A 23,584-nucleotide genomic window follows, 5' to 3' on the forward strand; every position below is an offset into this window, starting at 1 on the left:
GTCCACCAGAGATAAGTCATTCAACAGTTTGACAAATCTGTCATACAGATCTGTCAGAGACTCACCAGATTTTGAGTCAAAGTGCTCATACTCCTGTGTAAGGATTGTTTTTCTGTTTTTCTTAATGGCCTGAGTTCCTTGACATCTGGTTTCCAGAGCATCCCAGATTTGTTTAGCAGTTTTGCACCCAATCACCCTATTAGACATTGCATTATCAAGGGCACTATGCAACAGATGCTTCACCTTTGCATCTTTACTGATAGATGAGATGTCCTCTGGAGTATAATCTTTCTTTTCTTTTGGAACCATCTTTTGAGGTTCATCTGCAATCCCAACAGAGAGCTTGGTAGGCATATGTGGTCCATCATAAATCCTGTCAAGGTATTCTGGATCAACAGAGTCTAAGAATATGATCATTCTTTCTTTCCAGACTGGATATTCAGATGCCTTAAGGATTGGAACTCTAAAGGATGAAGCTTGTGATTTTTCAGACATGATTGTGTTTAAGATCTCACTGTAGTAATCTTAACAGAGCTGGCTCTGATACCACTTGTTAGGTCCTATAAACTCACTATATAATATGATATAGTGATCACAATCTGTAACACAGTAAGACAATATAAGAAATTGAAATCAATAAACTCTTATATTCACAAAGCTTTGATGGTTACAAAAACTCTCTCAGTGATTTATATTGTATCACCAAGAGCTGCTAGGGTTCTAAACAATGTACTCAATAACTCAACTCATATAGAGTAACCCTAATCTGTGTTTATATAGACACAGTTACAAAATCAATCTCTGATTTGATATCCTATAAATCAGCTAATAAATCTATCAATCAAAGATTGCTCCAGTTTTCTGTTTAGTTTCCATAGTCAGCAAATCACTCCTCCGCTTCTATCCTCCCTTGAAGTATATCCGCTTCTGAGCTCTTTCCACGTGTAAACTCTGACGAGTCTTGACTATGTAAACTCTGATCAGACTTTATCAAACTCTGTCAGACTTTACTAAACTCTGATCAGCTTCCTGATTAAACTCTGATGATTCCTGTTCTAAAACAGACTTTAAGAATATTAGTAATCATCAATTATATCTAACAACTTCCCTCAAGATCCCTTAATTAATTCCATACTGCTCAGATTCTAAAATCATTTCATGCTCTGCTCGGACTACTCGATCACGGCGCGTCCAATGTTTTTTCATTCTTCATCCATATACATTTATGAATCTTTTTCATCTTATGGTGTCTTGCTACCACTGTGTATCTCATCCATGCAATAATGCATAATCATGTTGCTTTTTAATTTCAGAGCAGTTTTGAAAGGGACCTTGGGATTGTGGACAAAAAAGAGTTACGAGTGTTGGGCCTCAGCCCAAAACGCCCCGGCCCAGAACCAGAAGCCCACAAGATAAGCCCAAGACGCCTAGCTCTATAAATAAGAGAAAGAAAAGCTTGTACAAAGGGGGGAAAATATAGGAGTAAAAGAATATATATACACAGAGGTTGTAAGCATCAACATTTGGCGCTAGAAAGAGGGGGCTCTACTATTTTCCAACGAAAGCTCTCTATCCCGACCACCGGATGGCCGGAGGAGAGGAACGAAGAAGGAGCACACGCTCCACAGTTAAATCGAAGCTGACAAGAACAATCAGCTCTCCAGAAATAGATCTCGGCAGCAATCTTCAACCTAAGAAGTTACTGTTCGGAGATGCTTCTCCCGAAGGTTCGATAGCGGCTCCGGCGCAATCTGACCCTACAGGGAAGGGGCGAAAACGAGGCCCTAGACAAACCGTACTCACCCCCCAGGGAAGGCATGTCTTAACCAGCGACGCTCGCCTTCACCTCGAAAGGATCAAGGCGCTAAGGCAACATGAGGAGCGAGTGAAAGCACACGAAACAGTGAACCTCGAGGAGGAGCTTCAGGCCCTAGACACCAAGAGGCGTTTACTTGCCGCTAAGGTGAGGCAGCAAAGAGAGATAGCTCGCCTCGAGGCGGAAATAGGCAACGCCTCACAAGAATATCAAACCAGAGATGATGAGGAAGTCTCGTGGAGGCCTTCAGCCAACAGCGAATACACCACCAGGGCGGATTCAGCAGGCTCTCACAGCTTTCGCCGTCACAAGAAGAAATCGGTTTGTGACGACGAGGAGGAAGAAGAGGAAACTGGATCTAAAACTAAAACTAGTTCCGAGATCACGAAAATCAAAAGCGAGCTCGCGAGATTGAGAAACCAGATCAAAACAGGCTCCGGAGGCACAGAGACCCTGTCGGAAAGCCCCCTATCTGAGGAAATTGAAAACTACAAGTTAGACAAACGCCAAAAAATTCCCTCGATAGGCCAGTTTGACGGGACCACGGCCCCGTCAGACTTCATCAGCCAGTTCGATGGTAGGATGAGCTACTATGGCCATTCAGAAATATCGCGTTGCCGCTTCTTTTGCACCTGCCTCAGTGGCACAGCCTTGGAATGGTTTGAAAATCTACCTCCACGGTCCATAGACTCGTGGAGCACGCTGAAAAACAAGTTTAGAACGAGGTTTTCAAGTAACAAAAGAGGCGGGAAGATCACAGCCTCCCTAATGACGGTTCGCCAAAAATCCTCTGAATCCCTCAGAGATTTCTTAGCCAGATTCAGAAATGAGGTGGCCGTGATACCTAACCTAATCGATGAATTGGCAATCAATTACCTGGCGGCAGGGGTGGATAAATCTCGCCATGGTAGAATTTTAGAAGAATTTTTTGAAAAAAATCCTAAGACGCTCCAAGCAGCCATGGAAATCTTCGAACACAGGCTGACAATCCAAGAAGCTGTAGGCAGTATTCAGATGGCTTCACCTCAGGCCAAGAAGTGGGACAAAAGCTCGGGCTCGAGCAACAGATGGGAACCAAGGAGGCTACAAGGACGTGTCTCACATGGAACTGATAAGCAGGATCCTGTCCAAAACGCCTCCGCGCCTCAACAGCCCCAGGGCGCCCCAGCGGCTCAACGGTCCAGAGCCTCGTGGCCTCCACGCCCCCCAGGGAAGAAAAGGATTTCACCAAACTAAATACGGAAATCACCTCCATCTTGGCAATCATGAAGACAGACCCGAACTATCATCCCCCAAGACCGATGAACCCTAATAGACCCCAAAGTTCCAAGTACTGTGACTACCATGAGGACACGGGTCACACGACTGAAAGGTGCTACCAACTTCGCAACCTAGTGGAGAACAAAATCCAAAGCGGGGAATTATCGCACTTTGCACTGCGAGAAGAGCCTAACCAGTCAGACCCAGTGGGCACTGACAGAATCATTGACGTCATTTCGGGAGGCCTTACAGCCGGAGGAGCATCAAACAACGCAAAGAAGCTTTATGCCAGAGAAGTATATAGGGTCGACTCTAAACGACCCAAGCAAAACCCTTCTCCAGTCATCTCATTTTCAGACGCGGACTACCCAGAAGGGATAATCAGAGCACACCAAGACGCAATGGTTATCACAACAAAAATTGGTACAAACACTGTCAAGAAAATCCTAATCGACGATGGTAGCTCAGTTGATATCTTGTACCACGGAGCATTCTCCAGGATGGACCTGGGTGACAGAAAGCTTGATGACGCCAGGAACGCTCCCTTATATGGATTCACGGGAAACGAAGTCAGGGTCCTGGGAACAATAGATCTCCCAGTACTTTTCGGCTCCCCACCCGCACAGCTGTGGCATGTAGTCAAGTTCCACATAATAAACGCCACAAACACCTACAATGCAATTCTGGGACGAACTACAACGACAGCGCTCAGAGCGATAACGTCGATACCACATTTAAAAATGAAGTTCCCCACTGAATTTGGAGTAGGCGAAGTCCGAGGAGATCAACAGATGTCAAGACAATGTTACATTGGCAATGTCATCCCTAAGAGGAAGCCTCCACGCTCCTCAGGCTCCACGGTTAATCAAGTTGAGGACATACCCCGCAACCCTGAAGGCCCGGAGGCTGAGGGTCTAGATACTAACACATAATCAGCTCACCAGGAGGACAAACCCCCTGGTTTACAACCTGTGGAGGCACTAGAACTGGTCAACCTGGACCCCGCCAACCCAGAAAGGACGATAAGCATTGGAGCCAGTCTACCCCCACATATTAGGGACTCTTTGGTATCACTCCTTCAAGAATTCTCAGATATATTTGCATGGTCCCCAAGTGACATGCCAGGAATCCCCGAAACAATAGCACTCCATAGGCTAAATATCAAGCCGGGTTCCAAGTGCGTGAAGCAGAAAATCATAACTTTCTCACAGGAAAAGCGAGAGGCCATCGAGGCCGAGGTAGATCGCCTTCTTGCCGCAGGTTTCATCAAGGAAGTCCAGTTCCCACGATGGATAGCAAACACAGTTTTAGTTAAAAAGAGCAACGGGAAATGGAGGATGTGCATCGATTACTCCGATCTCAACAAAGCTTGCCCTAAAGACTTCTATCCTCTACCAAACATAGACCAGCTCATAGACTCCATAGCAGGACACGAGCTTATCTCCTTCATGGATGCTTTCTCAGGTTATAACCAAATCAAGATGGCCAAAGAGGACCAAGAAGACACAGCCTTCATCACCCACAAGGGTGTATTCGCCTACACCGTGGTACCATTTGGCCTACTCAACGCTGGCGCAACATTCCAGAAAACAATGGACACTATTTTCGCCCCACAGATTGGACGAAACATGCAAATCTACGTCGATGATATGATTGTCAAGTCTGTGAAGACAGCCCAACACCCCAGCGATCTGAGGGAAACATTCTCCCGGATCAGGGACAATCAAGTACGTCTTAACCCAGCAAAATGCTCATTTGGAGTAACGGGTGGCAGATTTCTGGGTCACTTGCTCACTCAACGAGGCATTGAGGCTGACCCGTCTCAGATCAAAGCTATTAGAGAGATGGAACCCCCAAAATCGTTGAAAGATCTCCAGGTTCTCACGGGCTGTATAGCAGCCCTCAGACGCTTCATTCCACAGTCCTCGAAAAGGAGCCTCCCTCTTTACGAGGCAATAAAAAATGCAGCCAAAGCCAACAAATTCGAGTGGACAAGAGAGTGTGACCAAAGCCTCACGGAAATAAAAGAGTTCTTATCTAACCCTCCCGTCTTAACAAAAGCAATTCCAGGGGAACCTCTCAAGGTCTATCTTTCAGCTTCCGATTCCACGACAGCAGCCGTGTTAGTCAAAGACGTCAAGGGCTCACAAGCTCCCGTCTACTACGCAAGTCACTTGCTAAAGGATACTGAAACACGATACAGCAAGATCGAAAAGCTAATCCTAGCACTGGTAATGGCCAGTAGGAAGCTACGACACTACTTCCAGGGACGCGACATGATCATCCTGACAAATCAGCCACTAAGAAGTGTCCTGCACCGCCCTGATATTTCAGGGAGGTTGGCCGCTTGGACAATAGAGTTAAGCCAGTTCAGCCTAGAATTCATGCCCAGAACAGCCGTCAAGTCACAAGTGCTGTCAGACTTCATCGCCGAATGCAATTTCTCTGAAACCCCAAGTAATCCAGGTCAGTCATTCACGGATAAGGCCTGGACACTATTTACTGATGGATCCTCCACAGAGGAAGCAGGCGGCGCAGGCATACTACTTGTTAGCCCCGAGGGCTTCAAGGTGCAACAGGCAGTGCGATTCAAATTCTCAGCCACAAACAATGAGGCTGAATACGAAGCCCTGATTGCAGGCTTGAATCTCGCAAAACACTTGGAAGTCAAGAACATTGACATATTTTGTGACTCGCAGCTGGTAGTCAAGCAAGTTTCAGGTGATTTTAAAACATCCAACGAGAGAATGGCTTCATACAGAAAAGCGGTGCTGGACCTCCTACAGACTCTGACAGCCTGGTCTATCAAAAACATAGCCAGATCGGCAAACCACTGGGCTGACGCACTCTCACGCCTAGCAACCTCATCAGCAGCCCAATCTCAAGAACCAATCTATATCAAAGAGTTGAGCCAATCATCAATCGTCCGGGATGAAATCAACTGCACGAGAGCCGCCCCCGACTGGAGGTCACCTATCATTGATTTTATCAAGGGAACACTGAATGTTCAAGACAAAAATGAAAAGCGAAGGATTGAGTTCAAGGCTCGCAACTTTTGTCTAATAAACGACATGCTCTATAGACGAGCCCTAACAGAACCCCTACTCAAGTGCGTTGGTCCAGAAGAAGCTCAAACCGCTATGATAGAAATACATTCTGGTATCTGTGGGGAGCACGCCTCGGCAAAGAGCATGGCTACAAAAATGTTAAAGCATGGGGTTTTCTGGCCAACCTTACGAGCCGACTGTGAAGCTTTCACCAAGAAATGCAAACCATGCCAGTTATATGGGGCGATGAACCACAGACCCGCGACAGGCTTCTCTGCATCCCAGCCTCCATGCCCATTCTTCATGTGGGGCATGGACCTAGTAGGCCCATTGCCCAAATGCTCAGGCCAGAAACAATTCCTAATCGTGGCAATAGACTATTTCACCAAATGGGTCGAGGCCAAGCCCCTGGCTAGGATAAGGGAGGTGGACGTCACACACTTTTTCATGGAATCCATTGTATTCCGCTTCGGAGTCCCACGCATCATAGTGACAGACAACGGTTCCCAATTCACCGGCAAAGACTTCGAAGAGGCTTTAAACCAGCTAAAGATAAGCCACATCAAGTCCTCGGTGGCCTACCCACAAGCAAATGGTCAGGTGGAAATCACCAACAAGGCCATATTGCAAGGAATCAAAAAGAGGCTCCAAGAGGCAACAACCAACTGGGTAGATGAGCTCCCCAATGTGCTGTGGGGCCACAGAACTACACCAAGGTCAACCACCGGCTTTTCGCCTTTTAGAATGGCATATGGCACCGAAGCAGTACTCCCGGTCGAAATCAGCATGGGATCTCCAAGGGTAGAAGACTTCTCCCCTGAAAAATCTGAGGAAGGGTTGAAACTCCACAGCGACCTAATTGAGGAGTCTCGAGACATCACTCAACTGAAGGTGGCGCAGTACCAGAAGAGGGTAGCCCAATACTACAACTCCAAAATCAAAATCAGAAAGTTTGCAGAAGGCGATTTGGTTCTTCGAGAAGCGGCAGCATCCACGCCTTCCAGGCAAAGCAAGCTTTCGGCCCCATGGGAGGGTCCCTACATGGTCACAAAAGAAGTCAGGCCTGGAACCTATCGACTCGCTAACCTCAACGGCTCCACGATCCCCAACACCTGGAATGCAATCCATCTAAAGAAGTTCTACCAGTAGATCATGACACCCTTCGCCCACAATGAAAGGCATATAAGCCAACCACCAGAAAAAGTTTATCACAAAGCAAGGCAAAAACGCCAACCACCTACTCTCTTTTTAGCACAATCAAAGAGCCATGTCGGCCAAAATTCTCTGCCAGGACTGTAAGTCCATAAAATTCTCAATTAATGTCTCCGAATATTGCATTAACTATTAAGCAAATTGTCATCTTTTGGTTCAAAGACTTACATTATATTACACTAGTTATCTCCCTTGCAATACTTTTAACAATCATTTCCTTCAACACACACAACACATATGGTTTAACTAACATCTCAAAATTATGCGATTGGCATACATAGCAATATTTCAATAAATCACCCTGCAGGAACACAAGAATTCTTAGGGGACCATACAAAGGTAAACTCTCCAGGAAAAGTAAACAGGATTTCAAACACCGGAAGAAACACGGAGATAACCAGGAGCATCCATATCGAGATCCAAAAAAGCAAGTCAAAAGATTACATAAATCATCCGAGGCATACCCCGGGCACCAGAGGATAAGGTAGCAAAAACCATGTCTTTTAAACAAAATAAAACATTACATGTTCACATCCGGGGCATACCCCAGGAAATCGGCTAAGCAAGGAAAGAACTTCACGCGACAGAGCCCTCACGGCGATCAGAATCTCCTCCACCTTCACGGGCGCGAGCTACTTCTTCACAGTGATGGGCAAAGGAATGAGGTCCCATATCATAACCAGCCTTGACGGCCTGATCCCAGCACAAGTTATAGCCGCTTTCCAGCGCAGTAAAAGCTTCATTATGGCTCTTCAACAAAGCACCCCGTGCCTCCACCAGCTCACCTCCCAGCTGAATCTTGTTCTTCCCCAGCTCAGCGATCACAACACCAAATTCATTCCTTAACTGCTTCTTCTCTGCAACAAATTCAGACCCAATATCTGGTAAGACGCCACAAGGGCGTTCAGGGCCTCCTTTTCAGTAGTAAGCGCCTCAACACGCTTCTCCAAACTTGCCACTTTCCCAAGAGCATCACGGTTCTTACGAGCAAGAGACGCAATCCTCTTCTCAGCTTCAGCCTTTTGTTTCTGCGCCTCAGACACATCGGCCCGAAGGCGACTCAACTCGGCCTGCAAATTGCCACGAACACCCAACGCAACTAGACGGTCAAACTCAAAGGTAAACTGCAGATAGGAAACAAGTACATTAAACCTAAAGGAGCCATCACAAGCTCGAACAAATCGACAATCAACAAAAATCACAGGTAAAAGGAGAATACGAACCTGGTCCAACAACCTTTTAGCAGAAGAAGCAGCCCGGACAGCGGAAAACGCCTCGCCTACAAGAGGCTCTCCAGAATCACGACTCGGCGTCCCAGGCTTCCCCACCTCATTACTCCTCAGCTTAACAACTCCCTTGTTCTTCTTTTCAGCAGGACAGACACTTTCCTCATCAGCTCTGCGCATACGCTTCCGCTCAGAAGTCCTCATGGCAATCGAGTCAATACGAGTCCCACTCGCCTCGCCAAGCAGCTCCAACGACTCACTAGCTTCCACCTCGGCATCCTTCAACTTAGAAGATTCCTCAAAATCCCGCTCACCAGAAAACTCAATTCCCCTGCCAGCCATAGAAGAGGCCCCCCTCTTAGCACACATCGCCATCAACGCAGAGCTCAACATCTTGCGAGGAGTTTGTAAAAACACCCGAAGCGGTTCTCCAGCCACTGCCAGAACAACAAAACAAACAAGTCAGACAACGGAAAAAACAGAACAAACAACAGTACAAAAATGGTATCTTACAACAATGAGAAACCAAAAAATCATGCTTAGTAAAATCCTCAGTAGAGAATTTCTTCTTTTTCGAAAGGAACAAATCCAAAACACTATCCGGGAGGCCCGACAGATGATTCAATTCATAAAGCCAATTCTTAGAAACATCACTCCAAGGCCCCACGGACCCTAATTCCCCACCAGCAAAGTACGCCCACTTGCCATGCCAACCATTGTTGGATGTTCGAACATCAACCAATCGAACACACCTGGGTTTCTTATCCAGGTACAACTGCCCACTCCCATACTTCACTCGGTAAAGGGACAACAATAAATCAACCGTGGGAACCTTCCCCTTGTCATGGCTACGAGCAATAACACCACAAATCTGCACCACGGCGTTAGGGGAAAGCTGCGCTATCCCACAACCCATCAGTTTCAAAAAAGCAGCAAACAAAGGATGCATAGGTAGTCGGAATCCAAGTTCAAAAAAGATGAACGGGATAGCCTGCCACCCTTCTTGAGGCATATGCCACAACCGATCATGTTCACCAGGAAGATGAACAGTATAAACCCCATCAGTACCACAATACTCACCCAACTTCGCCATCTCGGGAGAGTCGGCACCGATTACGCTTCGACGGTTGAAAGAGGGGTTCGATCGGAACAACGCCTTCAATTCCTCCGGCATAAAAGAAGCAGGGGTCAAAGGCTCAGCCTTCACAGGGGTCTTCTTCGTCATATCAAGAATAAGTGGATCAACCGACTCAAGAACCTGCAACTCATCATCTAATGATTCCAAGTTGTGAGAAGAAGAGTGGGGAACCAGGGTGGAAGACAAAGGAGCAAGGCCATCGAACAACGTATCACCGACAACCTCAGACTCAGAACGAGAAGAAGAAGAGGGACGAATCTTGGGCGACATGGATAACAGATAACAAAGAAGGAGAGAACAAGAAAATACCTAAAAAGAACCGTTTCAGACGCAAAGAAAAAGGAAGTGACAAGAAGCGGAAAAGCTTTTTTCGGAATAAGTAGCCACAGGGAGGTTGATCGCCACAAGCCAGCGGGAACTCCAGTTCCCAAGGAGGTCTACAGTCAAAAAATCTACAGGCGCGCCTAGTTAACAAAGGGCCTCAATGTTGGGCTTCAAAATAAAACCAAGAAAAAGGTGAAGGCAAAAATAATTAGGCCATCTAAAGATCGACCACAACTGGGGGGAGACTAAATGTTGGGCCTCAGCCCAAGACGCCCCGGCCCAGAACCAGAAGCCCACAAGATAAGCCCAAGACGCCTAGCTCTATAAATAAGAGAAAGAAAAGCTTGTACAAAGGGGGGAAAATATAGGAGTAAAAGAATATATATACACAGAGGTTGTAAGCATCAACAACGAGCTTCCAGGATTCCGTAATGTTATGATAGACAGAAAACATCTCTCTGATATGCATCCATTTTATCTCTGACCAACTGCAATGGCATGCATTCTGATCCTTCTTTCTTCGTTCTGTTTTCTTCTGCTTCAAGCCAGACGCCTATTCTTTTACATAATATTCTTCAAGGCGCGCCTTTTCTTTCACATGCTCAGGTTACTTCTTAAAGTTTTTGAGTCCATTTTTCATTCTTGCGCCTCCAATCCATAGCTTGTTGACTTTCTTTTATGCAGGGTTCATATTCATCCAGATTCTTCGGTTTCTTTCTCGCAGAACTTCGGAATCTTCACTTTTGCATTTTAGATAGCAGCTAACCGTCAGAAGCTCGATCAATTGACTTGTGTTGAACATAGCTCGATCAACAGGAAGCACCAGTAGTTTCTTTATTTACTTATGTTTTGGTAAAACAAGGATTTTAAATCCAAGGCGCGCCTTCTTCTCTCTTCACACATACGATGAATCATCGTGCACATACTTTATTTTGCTTTATAAATAATAGAGTAGATCTCTGTACTAATAAAATAACTTCTGAATCTTGATAAAAATGGCGTGCCTTAACTCAACATAATCTTCTCTTTCTTGCTTCCTTGTTTATCCCCGTAGCAAACCTTTGTTTCTAACATAAGTTACATAATACAGCACCTGATGCATTTAGTTTCATCTTTTAGTGGTCCCCGCACATCACATGCTTCTCTAATATAATAACATTCCATTTCCAAGCACCAACCCCACTTGCATGTTACTTTCATCAACTTTGTTGCTTAAAAATGTCTTGCATGTCTTCTTACTGTTCTTTTTTCTTGGGAGAATCTCTTTGTATTATTTTATACATGTTTCGCTAGCTGGACTTGACATTATTCAAATCTTTGATCGGATTGAGGCGTGATCAACAACAGCCAAAGAACATGTCCAAGGATGTGTTTATATTAAAGAATAAAATCCTCCACTAACATAAGAAAGATAGCTCCTGAAAAACTAAATTCAATCCAAAGGCCAGGATCGAAGAATCCGAGTCTTGGATGCCAATTGTGCTTAAGCTTGGTGAAACGACGCGCCTGGAATATAGTCGGAAGGCTCTGTTGCTTTTGTTGAAGAAGTTCTAAAATGAATACTAAAATCTTTAATGTTTAAACAACCTGCTTGATTTTGATTCAGTGTGCGCCTCATTTTATCTGATGATAGATCTTGGGCCCTCAATATTCGATAGAGGAGTTCGTCTAGCCTTCCAACTTATATCTTGGATCTCGACCTAGCTTGTGACTTTTCTTTATGCAGGTTCGTATTCATACTTGGCGTTGGAGCTTGTCTTGATTTTATTTAAAAATTAATAATAAATAGTAGTCTCGTACATGCTTGCAGTTATAAAATAGCCTTGTACATGCTTGCAGCTTGACAGAAAAGGCGTGCCTCTGCAAGTCCTGCTCTTCTGACCATCTTCAAATTTCTCTAGTTTATTAATCTAACTCACCTCGTAGGCCGCATGACACTTGAGTATATAAAATACACCTTCTTCTAACTAGTTGGTTTAATTTTCTTTATGTAAGTTGCAAGCGGAGCCCACCAAGGAACATACCCATCATTAGATTGTCAACATGAAAGTCTCTTTCTTGCTTTACTTGTGTACGCATGTGCTTTCCCATTCATGTATCCAAATAAATAGTTTTTAGTGACCCCAGATGCATTATACTTATAGTTTTATATTGTTTATTCAATAACCTCCTTCATAAGTTGCGTAAACATGCACACCACCTTCGTCTCAGCATCTCGTTACTCCTCCAGGCGCCGCCTTTTTTATTCAACAAAAGTCTTCTGTTGCTTCTTTCATTTGCCTTCAGGGAATTTATCTTCATTATTTTCTTCTCTCTTTTTTTTTACAAACCTAGCGCGCCCTTTTCAAATTTGCACGTGTATGCCATCTCTTACTAGCCACACCTTAATAACAGAAATCATTTTTCTTTTAATTAAGTAGGTACAGGATGAAATCGTCGCTGTCCTTAATCTTCACGCCACATAAGAATCAACATCTTTCGCTTAGAGTTTCCATAATTTGTACTTCTAAAATTAATGTCAAAACCCGAACTAGAAGCTCCGGTAAGATGAAGGGCATATCCAGATCCTAGGTCGAAGATTTCAAGGGTCGTACATAAGTTATATTCCCTTGAAGTTCAACTTGAGCCAAATGATTTGGTCAGGGACCTCTCTTTGGGAAGCAACATGCCCACCTTAGTGCCTCACGCTGGGACGTTGATGATTGTAGGAATACTAGCTGACTTTGGTGCTTTGACTGATAAGGGCGCGTCTGGAATGAAAGCCGCTCTCTGAGAAGTTCATATCAATCTACATCTCAGGCTTTCGATATATTTTTTTTACTCGTAACTCGTCTTGGGTCTCATAGCTTGTACAGGGTCAACAATTTATATGTTGGTGTTTATCCTGGTCTTCGACTTATATTAAGGATCTTGTTCCGGGTCTCTGGTCTTCGACTTGGTCTAGGTCTTTGATCTTCAACCTGTATCCTCGGATTCGTCTTGCGTCTTCGACCTGTATCCTCGTGCTTGTCTTGCGTCTTCGACCTGTATCCTCGTGCTTGTCTTGCGTCTTAGACCTGTATCCTAGAGCGCGTCCAGGATCTCCGACCTATATTCGGAGCTTGTACTGCGTCTTCAGCCTTCAACTTGTATCCTAGAGGTTGCCCCAAGTCTTCTCTCATAATCCTCCGCCATATGTACCTCCAAGGCAAGTGCTCCAAGCAACGTGTCCCTTCAAAGAGTTAGCATCTGCTTCGACAGGGTTCTTCCCGGTTAGCATCGAACACTCCATGACCTGGCAAGTTCATTCCTGGCATCATCCTGCACAACACTAAGTCCCTCGTCTTCAAATACTTGACATTCACCTTGCTATTGTAGAACGAGATGTTCTCTGTTGATATGCCGCCTTCCTGATTTGTGACTCTCTTCTGACTTCTTCCACCATATCGGGGTGAAGCTTCTGATTAACTTCATTTGCCTCCTGCTCGAAGTTGTCTCTCCTTAAAGAACTTGCTTCAACCTCGACTAGAACCATTTCCTCAGGATCTTTAGAGCAAGTGAACTACCCCCGAGTGATTGTCACATATGAACTTCCCTCATCTACCAAGAAAACAATGGCGCTGGTCTTCGGAAGAGTCCTTTGTTGCGATTGGCTTTAAAGATGTGTTCTATTGACGCAGCCAAAGGTGTCTGATGATTAGATCTTCCATCATAGTCCCGAGGTGGTGTGTAGTTTCTTCTATAGGTAGTATTGTCTCTGCTTGGATTTTGACGTCGACTTCCATGCTCCGGGCTGAAGGATTGTTCTCGTTTCCTCATCTTGATCTTTGAAGGACTTTGAGATTCATTCTTATCGCTTTCAGCCAAGGATTGTTCCATTTTCTTGTACGCTTCAGCCCGGGCGTAAAGGTCAGCCAAGGACTCGGGTCGTTGATTTGTAGATGCTTCTAGAAGTCTGTTCCTACTCTGAGACTTGTATCCAAGAAACTCTTCGGCATCTCGACATTGAACCTGCCAAGAAACTCAACAACATCGGAGTTGCCATGAAATTTGAGATCTGATGTGTGTTCTTGACGGGCGAAGGAGCCTTGATGACTTCGGCAAAGACTGGTTCTTGACTGGAGGTGACATCTTTCCTCCATCAAAGTGTGTCGAGGTTCTCCAGAGAGTGTTGATGTTGACAGCACCGATCCCTGGAATGTTCTGGACATTAGGTTGGACAAGCGTTGTAGATGGGATTTCCCCCGGTAGCTATGAGGTCGCTTGGCGGCGGAGCAAGGAGATTCGACGACATGGCAAGATTTGATGGAGCAAGGAGATTCGACGACGGATCAAGATTTGATGGAGCAAGGAGATTCAACGACAGAGCAAGATTTGATGATGAGTTGATGATTGAGCGAGAAGATTGCCGATGTCTGTTGTCGAGTTGTGTGGTTGATTTGAGCATCATTGAGATTGAAGTGAAGCGTGTCTGTGCCTAAGGTGTGCCATGTGAGAATGAGGTGCACCTCCTAACATACTTCCTCCCTGCAAGGGATACAACCAACACAACATATCGTATACGAGTATCAGGAAGAATATTTACCTGGAGGCGCGCCCAGTCAGGGGGAGGCGCGCTTCTCGATATTTTGTGCCATCCGTGGGACTTGCTTCCTTCTGAAACCTTTGGAAAGTCTCCAGATCCGCAAATCGCGTTTCCCTCATGTGTTGGCCTCTTGAACCTTCGCTCCGATCTTGCCTTCATCTTTCGCCCTCACAACCTTGCCTTGTTCACTACCGATAACAAACAACCGTCTTCTCCTCTGATCATACTTCTTCATCGAACCCGTCTTCTCCTTCATAACGGTCTTCTCCTTCGATCCCGTCGTCTTCTCCTCTGAACGGACTTCTCAGATAATTCATCGTTACTCACCATGATTGGAGGCGACTAGGCGATCGGGTCGTAGACTAACGTTGTCTCCATCTGTTATCACAATTGCCTGTTCCTGGAGGGTGTCCCCGACCGTGGTGTCGTCCGTCTGGTGTTGCTTGTCTTTCCGACATTGTCTCCTCTGGATCTAGGATCGGGTTGCTGGTTTCCGCCGGGCGTTGTCTCGTCGTGGTTCGACATCTTTCTCCTTGATGGAAAATCTTGAACTAGCCCCTCCTTCTAGCGCCAATTTGTTAACGAAGAAAACTGGTAGGTTAACAAAGATGAGGTTCGCGGCGTGGATCAAGATTCTTGTTGGCGAGAATGTAGGAAGTGGTTGGTTGTTTGTTATGGAGGCGGCTGCAATTGTAAGCAAAGGGTTCAAGATTGCTAACTGGAATAGCTCTCAAGAATGATCGATGCCTACAATCTGCCTACGTACCCCTATTTATAGGGGATCAAGCCGGCACGTAGTTCTTTCTCCTAAGAGACCCATGTGGGCTGGGCCTCCCCTTCTAGAATCTTCCTCCCGAAAGGGGCCCAATACGATGAGGCCTAGCCTTGGGCCTTGTAGACTCTCGAGCACCCAAGGCTTACCCCAAATGCATGGACACTACTCCACTCCCCGACAGGGACAACCCGCCAGACTACAGAGATAGAGCCTTTCAGGGCGCGTCTTCTATTCTACCTCCACCTCCCAAGGAGGACAACTCCTCAGACTACAAGGTAGGGCCTTCTACAATTCAACAGTTGGATTTACTTATGCTTAAGGGCGTCCCCCTAAACAAAAGCATCTCCTTCTGTCCTTCTGAACCATTGCTAACTGAACTGTCTTCGGCAAGATGGCGCGCCCAAAGATAGGGCGCGCCCTATCTTTCTACAGAGTCACTTCTAAATCGGGTTGATCTTGATTCTTCTGGCCCAACCAGGTCTTCTATTGTGGGCGTGGTCCATGAAGTCGGCCTTCATATAAATCATTTGCCTTTAAAATTAAGATGTGTCTTCTCCCTCCAATCAGGGCGCGCCCTCATGGAGAACCTTCTGGGCGTGGTTAGATATGTGGGCGCGCCCACATTGCCAAGCCCAATCTTAAGTGTTTCAATCCATATCTTCATCTTCTATACGGGCCTAGCCCACCAGTAAATTTCATGTCGAATTTTGGGTGTAACACTTACTATAATAAATATCATAGTAAAGATTATTTTAACTATCATATTAAGATTATTTTAAAGATCATAATAAATATAATAATAAATATTCTTTAAAATGATCGAGATAATAATAAAATTTTACCTATAACGCAATCTTTCTAAATGATTGCGTACCTTTATTAATTTTTTTAAAATTGAACGATTCCTTAAAATGACACGGGATCGTTTATCTAATTTTGACTAATATACTTTGAAAATAAATTAAAAAAATTATTTCGAATCAAAAATAAAAAAATTATAAAGTATAGGTTGACATTATTTAAATAAAATGACTTCTGTGTATTTTTATTCAAAACAATTACATTAAATTTATATTGGAACAATCTATATATTATGCATAAACCTAAATATTACGAGCAAAAAAAATGTTTCTAGATCTCTTTTTAGAACCTTAGTATTTTTTAGAACACCTTAATGAATATCCATATTAATCAAAATAATAAATCTCTATAGTAAATTTTCAAAAAACACAATCACGCATTTTTATTATATGGTTACGTAACATCTTAAAAAATCTCTACAAAAGAACATATTAAAAGTAATTGGTAATTTAATATTAAAAAGATATAAATTATTATCATGTGTCTAAGAAACACCTTAGAGAATCTTTACAAAAGAACATATTAAAATTAATTGGTAATTATTATCATGTGCCCAAGGAACCCCTCAAAGAATCCGGTGAAAATTAATTGGTAATTTAATATTAAAAAGATAAAAATTAGTAGGTAAAATATACTATAACGGCAAAGAAACAATGAGATTTTATTTTTTAAATTATAATGGTAATAAATACAACAGATTTTTCGGATAATAAAATTATGACTTTATTGATATTATTGTAATTTTTTTATTTTAATATTATTGTATAATTATTCTAATCACTTTCACGAACACGTTATGGAATCTCTATATAAATTAAAATATTAAATGTTAGGAATATGTGATTTCTTGATGATACAAAGTGTTTTAGTCTTACATAGAATAAAACTGAATGTAGCTGATCAATTGCATGCTAAGGCAGTAGCAATCGATCAGATTCACCCATCAATCGATGATGTGGTACTATAACAAAGCTGGAGCATCTTAGCGATCGATATGATAATAATGTACACTTTTAGATTAGCAGTTGATATATCAATGGATGTATAGATATAGTGACATAATTGTAAATATTTGAAGTCATGTAATCTATCCAAGTGAAGTGAAGATCAATCGCTAGTCATGAAGTATCAATGGCTAATTAGTGAGTTTATCAATCACTATATCAACACCTCAATTGGTAATCAAGGAAGGCTATCAGTCGCTAATTTAAGAAGCCTATCAATCTCTAGTTCAAAGATACCATCAATCGATAATCTTAGCAATTGATAGTTAGCAATTGACAGCTACAAGTCAAGTGAAGGACAAGAAGCACATGGGTTGTTGTGACAGATGCTGCACCAGTTTTGGAAGCTAAACCAAAAGTAGTTTAGTCAAATATTGAGAACCTCGGAGCCTACCATTTTTGGAAAAGCAACAAGAATTTCTAGCTGCCAAATGTTGTATCAAGTTTAAGAAATTCTATATTTGTAATAGCTAGAAACTAAGTAGGAAAATACATTTACAGACTAGTTTTGTTTGTGGTAGTATATATTCACTTTGTAATTTACATTTCAAAGTATCCAAAATACTGAGAACAGAATAGCAAAGCAGTATAGATAGTGAGCAAGAAATTGTAAGCTTCTGCTCTTCATTCTTTTGTAAGCAACCACGTATTTTTACTTGGAAGGTTCTTAATATAAAAATCTCTCAGGTGGATCAAAATATTCACCTAAAATTTTTAAGATCCTGTTCTTTAAATTTGTGTTTTAGTTTTAATTTTCTCTTGTAGCTTGAATATAATTTGTTAAGCAAAAATTAGTTGAAATTTTTGTAGATTGTATTCAACCCTCCCTTCTACAATCTAACTTATTGTTTGCATTGTATGAATAACAATTGGTATCGGAGCTGGTCTTCTAACATACAAGAATTTCAAAGATCCTAAAGACAATCAACAATGGGAAGAAGAGATGAAGGAGTCAAGATTCCAATGCTGGTCAAAGAAGACTACTTTAACTGGAAAGTGAAAATTAGGATGCATCTTCTTTCCTTAGATCCAAGCTACATCAATTGTATTGAGAAGTGCCCAAAAATCCATCCGAGTTTACTGAAGAAGATGAGATAGAAGTGCACAAGGACAACAAGGCCATGAACATTCTATTTAATGGTATTGATGATGATATGTTTGATAGTGTCATTAATTTCCTTACTGCTAAAGAAGTATGGGACACTATTCAAACTCTATGTGAAGGCACTGATCAAGTCAGGGAAAACAAGATGCAACTGTTTGTTCAACAGTATGAGAGCTTCCACTCTAAATCTGGAGAATCTTTAAATGATCTATTTAACAGATTTCAAAAACTGTTAAACGGATTAAAATTGTATGGAAGAATCTACATGGTCAAGGACTCAAATCTTAAGTTTCTAAGAGCCTTGCCTAGAGATTGGAAGCCCATGACTGTTGCTTTAAGACAAGCTCAAAATTTTAATGAATACTCACTGGACAGACATTATGGTATTCTTAAAACTTATAAGCTTGAAATACAGCAAGATGAAGAACTGGAAAAGAACTCCAAGAAGGAGAAGACTGTGGCTCTTGTAGCTGAGAAGGAAGAAGATGAAGAGAAGGCATTAAAATTTGTAATTGCTGGTAAAGCTTGAAGCAGTAATGCTTGTGAAGGAAAGAATGAAGCTGGAAAGAACAAAGGAAAAATCGTTGAAGAAAACGAGGTATCTTCAACTCAAGATGAGCTAGATGATCTTGATGAACATCTAGCCTTCCTTGCCAGAAAATTCTCCAAACTCAAGTTCAACAGAAATGCTGTCAGCTCTAGACCTTTCAATAGAGGAAGTCAATCCAAACCATCTGGTATGGTTGATAGATCAAAAATCAAAATGCTTCAACTATGGTCTAGCTGGACATTTCACTAATGAGTGTAGAAGACCTTCTGCTGAGAAGAAAGGATCTTCTTCTGAAAATGTAGATTATAAAAGGAAATATTTTGATCTACTCAAGCTGAACAAAGAAAAGGCATTCATAACTGAGGATGGTGACTGGGCTGCTGATGAAGGTGACTCTGACAATAAAGAACATGTCAATCTGGCCTTGATGGCAATTGGAGATGAAGCTGATTCTACCACAACTAGCAATGGACAGGTAAAAATCAACAACACATCTGATCTTACTAAGACTTAATGCAAACAAATCATTGATGACATGTCTAATGAAATTTATAATCTTAGAGTCTCTCTTAAATCTCTAACCAAAGAAAATGTTAGAAATAAAGGGACTAATGATTTGCTTGCTGTAAGAAATGGAAAGCTTGAGACTGAATTAATCCAATTGGATAAATTCAAAAAGTCTTCTGAGCTTGCTAAAGATGAGTTGTTGGCTGTTCTAAAAAGAGAAGAAATTCTCAAAAAACAATTGGAAAGGAAACAAGAGATAATAACTAAGTGTAAAGATTCCAGAAATGTTCTTGAGAACATGTGTTCCACTCAAGTTTTTGAAGAAACCTGCAAGAATTCCTAGAAGAAGAACAAAAAGTTGTTAGATCAGTCTGATCTCTTATTGGATAGTGATCATCCATTGATAGATAGTCCATCAACGGATGAAAGCTATCCATCGAAGAATCAGACAGCAGTTGATGAAGAAAAGCTCAAAAATATTGACGAAATATGGGCCCATCAATAAAACTTTTGTGAAAGCATCTGGTAGTTCCGAAAAGATTGAGAATGAAGGGATTGGTCATAGTGCAGAAAGGGTGGAGGCTGGAAAAGGAAAGAAGAAGAGATCTAGGAATGGCAAAGTTGGAATCAATAAAAGGAATGATTACACACTTGATAAAAATGATGTTAGAAAAACTTGCTCTAAGTGTGGTAGTGTTAATCATCTTGCTATTAACTGCAAAACTGTTTTATCTGATCATTGCATGCCTAGTCTTATGATGAATGCTCACATGCCTTATATGCCTATGTTTCTAAATGCTCCCATTCAATATGCTAACATGAAATTCATGCCTAATCCATATTTTGGTGCATTTATGTTCGCACAAAATCACGCAAGCGTACGTGGTCACAAGTAGTATAGAATCAAATTCAGTTCGTTCCCACAGAGACTGGTGTATTCAGAAATATGCACTTATGCACCAATGTATGATTATTGTTCAATGCTCGGACAATTAACAAGTTGGTTGGTTTTTATCTAAATTAACTAATTGAACTCGAATTATAACTAAGAGAATTAAAATCGAATTACTATTGAGAATAAAACATGGGATTCTAACTTCATTATATACTTCATTCAGAGCTATGCCTTATCGATATGTGATGGTTGATAACTAATCAGATAACACGAAACTGATACACGCTAACCGTCGTTATACGTGCACCATACTGCTACACATCCACAATTCAGATAGAAGGTAAACTGACACCAATTATGCTTAGACCCTATATGTCTATAGAATTTGATAACATAACGGCTAAAGAACAAGTTATCTATCAAGATTACATAGGGTGATGCAAGATGGGTGAAATCACATCACTAATCATGTATATCGAATACATAATCCTATGTTCGCATGGTAAGTTCTAAATAAATATATCCACTGTCGCTTCAATAAAGATTAACAAACAATCTAAGATGTTAGCTACACATCCAAGACGAATAAGCACAACCAATACGAAGAAATCAAATTCTTCACACAAATAATTAAGGCAAATTAACTACTGAAATCCATATATAAATCCACTAGAATCCTACGATAATGATTAGTTCATACTCGAACTTCTCATTATCATGGGAATAAGAGTAAACATGATACTGAAAAGTCTAAACAATATCAAAAGAGTAAAACAAGAGTTTCGAAACAAATCCGAATGAGCATCCAAAGTTATGCCTACTTCGAAGAATTACAAAAGTAAAAGCTATGAAATTCGATCTCGATCTTCTCCGTAGCCGTCACGTGCTCCTTAGAATGTTTCTAGGTTATGTTTTTAGTTCCCCGAGCCTTTCTTGTACTTCCCCATCGAACGGGCCTTCAAACGGATCAAAAATGGTCAAAACGGGCCAAAAATCCCGCTCAGAGTGTGAGGAGGGGGCCTCACAGCTCAGGCGGGGGCCTCACAGCTCAGGCGGGGGCCTCACAATGGCAGAACGCTTTCTTGCCCATAACTCTCTCCTCGGGCCTCCGATTGCTTCGCCGTTTTTTTTCAATGAAAGCTATGATTCTCCTCTTCATCCTCCTTCCAAGAAACAAACACAACACAACACTAAAAAAAAATCAAAAACATCAAAAGCTTGAGGCCATTCCATCATTTTAAGTCAAAATGAAGGCTTCCAAGTGGATATGAAATCCACTTATCACACCCCCAAACTTAAACCGATGCTTATCCTCGAGCATAGACACACACACAAACACTACTAATGCACGAATGCAACTAAATGCCTACATCTAAACGAATCATGAAGTGTAATCCTTGTTAACATAGAATCCTCAGAATATGCAACATTCTCGGCATTCATCTTTTTCACATGTTAGCCATGTTCTCTTCCACTAAAAATGTGAAGTGCATCGTGTGTGCTACCATGCTCTCTAGTGAAACAAAACAAAGACCATCAAACTTCAACAAAGTCCTCACTATGAGTCGTTAATCAGAATCAGGTTTGAACACTTCTTTACTAAAGAGTCAACTACAATTTAGGGTCACTAAAGAATTCCTATGCCTCTCCTATTTTTTCTATTTTTTTTTCTTTTTTCTTGCTAAGTCTAAGGTTGGGACGCTTCTCAGTGTAAGTGAGTCACGACCGCCATTCGACTTCGCATATTCTTTTTTTTTATCAAGTAATTCTCCAGTAATCAAAGGTTGTGAAAGGTCACCAAGAAATTGCTTATTCTAATACATTTGCACTTAATACCAGCACAAGTACATGGATCGTCCCTTTCACATGGCATTGCATTCTACCCATTGATCTCAAAGGAGTACTTGATAATTTTTATTCTTTTTTATTCTTTTATTCTTTTTTTTGAAAGGCATATTCATCCCTTAACTCCCCCAAACTTAAGATTTACACACTCTAAGTTCAAAACGGGAATACTCCAAACTCTACGCCCGACTCAACGCGAGGACTCAAGAAATAAGTTAGTCTAAGTCTTATCTCTAGAGCATAAGTGTAATTACAATTTTCACACAAGCAGTTTCTAAGTAACAAGGCATCACATGCGATCAAGACTACTAGCCAAGAAATTATGCACATAAACTCATCATAGGACATCAACTTGGAAAACAACTTCAAGATTCATGCAAACAATATGAGATAATATGCTAAACTAAATGCAACATGCAACCTATATGAACACACACTACTACTAGTCCTTAGATTACCACCCCCAAACTTAAAATATTCAATGTCCTCATTGAAGGTGATAAAAAGGATCGAATATACCTAGAAGGAGTCGGAATGATCACTCGCCTCACCCTCATCGGGTGAAGAGTCAGCGGGAGGATAGACCATGCCAGCACCAAACACAGGCCACTCAATGTCTACGCCCGTAGCACGAAAAGCAGTCCCTAAAGCCTGTGTCAAATCCTGAGCAAATCGGCTATGCATATCATGCATAGTATCCATACGCCGTGCGAGCCGCCTGTACTGAGAATCACTGAACCCCGAATGCTGAACTGCCCGACGAGAAGGCCCTGCTGTAGCTGGTGGACGAGAAGGCCCTGCTGTAGCTGGTGATTGATGATGTCGACCCCCAAAAAAATATCCCCACCCCCTAGGATGGGGTCTGCCAATACCCTCCTCAGGCAACCTCTCTATAATAGAATGATCAATGGGAGCGCTTGGCAACTGTAGCTGCTCATCAGCTGACCAACGAACTCCCACCGCAGTACATAACTTGGTAACAATAGTCGCATGAGGGATGGCCCCTCTCGTGCTAGTGGACAAAAACTTAACAATATTCTGATGGATAATATAGGCAATGTCCACATATTCATCACTGACAATCCCATATAACAATATAGCACGAGCAACAGGTACATCATGTGGATGTCCAGAAGGCATAATATTGGCACAGATAAACAAGTTCCAAGCGCGACCATAACTGTTCATGGCAGAAGCGGGGAAAGATAGCTTCTCATTAGTGGAAGGATTTGTCTTCCAATCCGTACCCAAGACACATAGTCCCTCGATGATTTCATCCAAATCCATTAAGCACTTTGATTTTCGCACCCAATCATCTTGCGTAGATTCCATCTCAGTACCCCCGATAAGTCGGCGGATCGCCTCCAATGTGTAATCCACCGTCAAACCTCGAACAACCGAGTACCCGTTTTGATCCGCCCGAGCATTAGCATAAAACTCCCGTACAATGCTCAT

At 42.3% G+C, this 23,584-nt stretch overlaps 1 protein-coding gene across 1 annotated transcript; it reads left to right on the forward strand.

Annotated features, from left to right (window-relative positions):
• The first annotated feature begins 3,117 nt into the window (after nucleotides 1-3,117).
• LOC108203323 (uncharacterized) lies at nucleotides 3,118-4,008 on the forward strand. Its single transcript, XM_017372159.1, has one exon. The coding sequence runs from the start codon at nucleotides 3,118-3,120 to the stop codon at nucleotides 4,006-4,008; it is 891 nt and encodes a 296-aa protein (XP_017227648.1).
• Nucleotides 4,009-23,584: the final 19,576 nt, after the last annotated feature.

Source organism: Daucus carota, chromosome 4 (assembly GCF_001625215.2).
Source record: "Daucus carota subsp. sativus chromosome 4, DH1 v3.0, whole genome shotgun sequence".
NCBI lineage: Eukaryota > Viridiplantae > Streptophyta > Magnoliopsida > Apiales > Apiaceae > Daucus > Daucus carota.

Coding starts and splice junctions, on each gene's coding strand:
- LOC108203323 (XM_017372159.1), top strand. CDS start 3,118: ATGAACCCTAATAGACCCCAAAGTTCCAAGTACTGTGACTACCATGAG.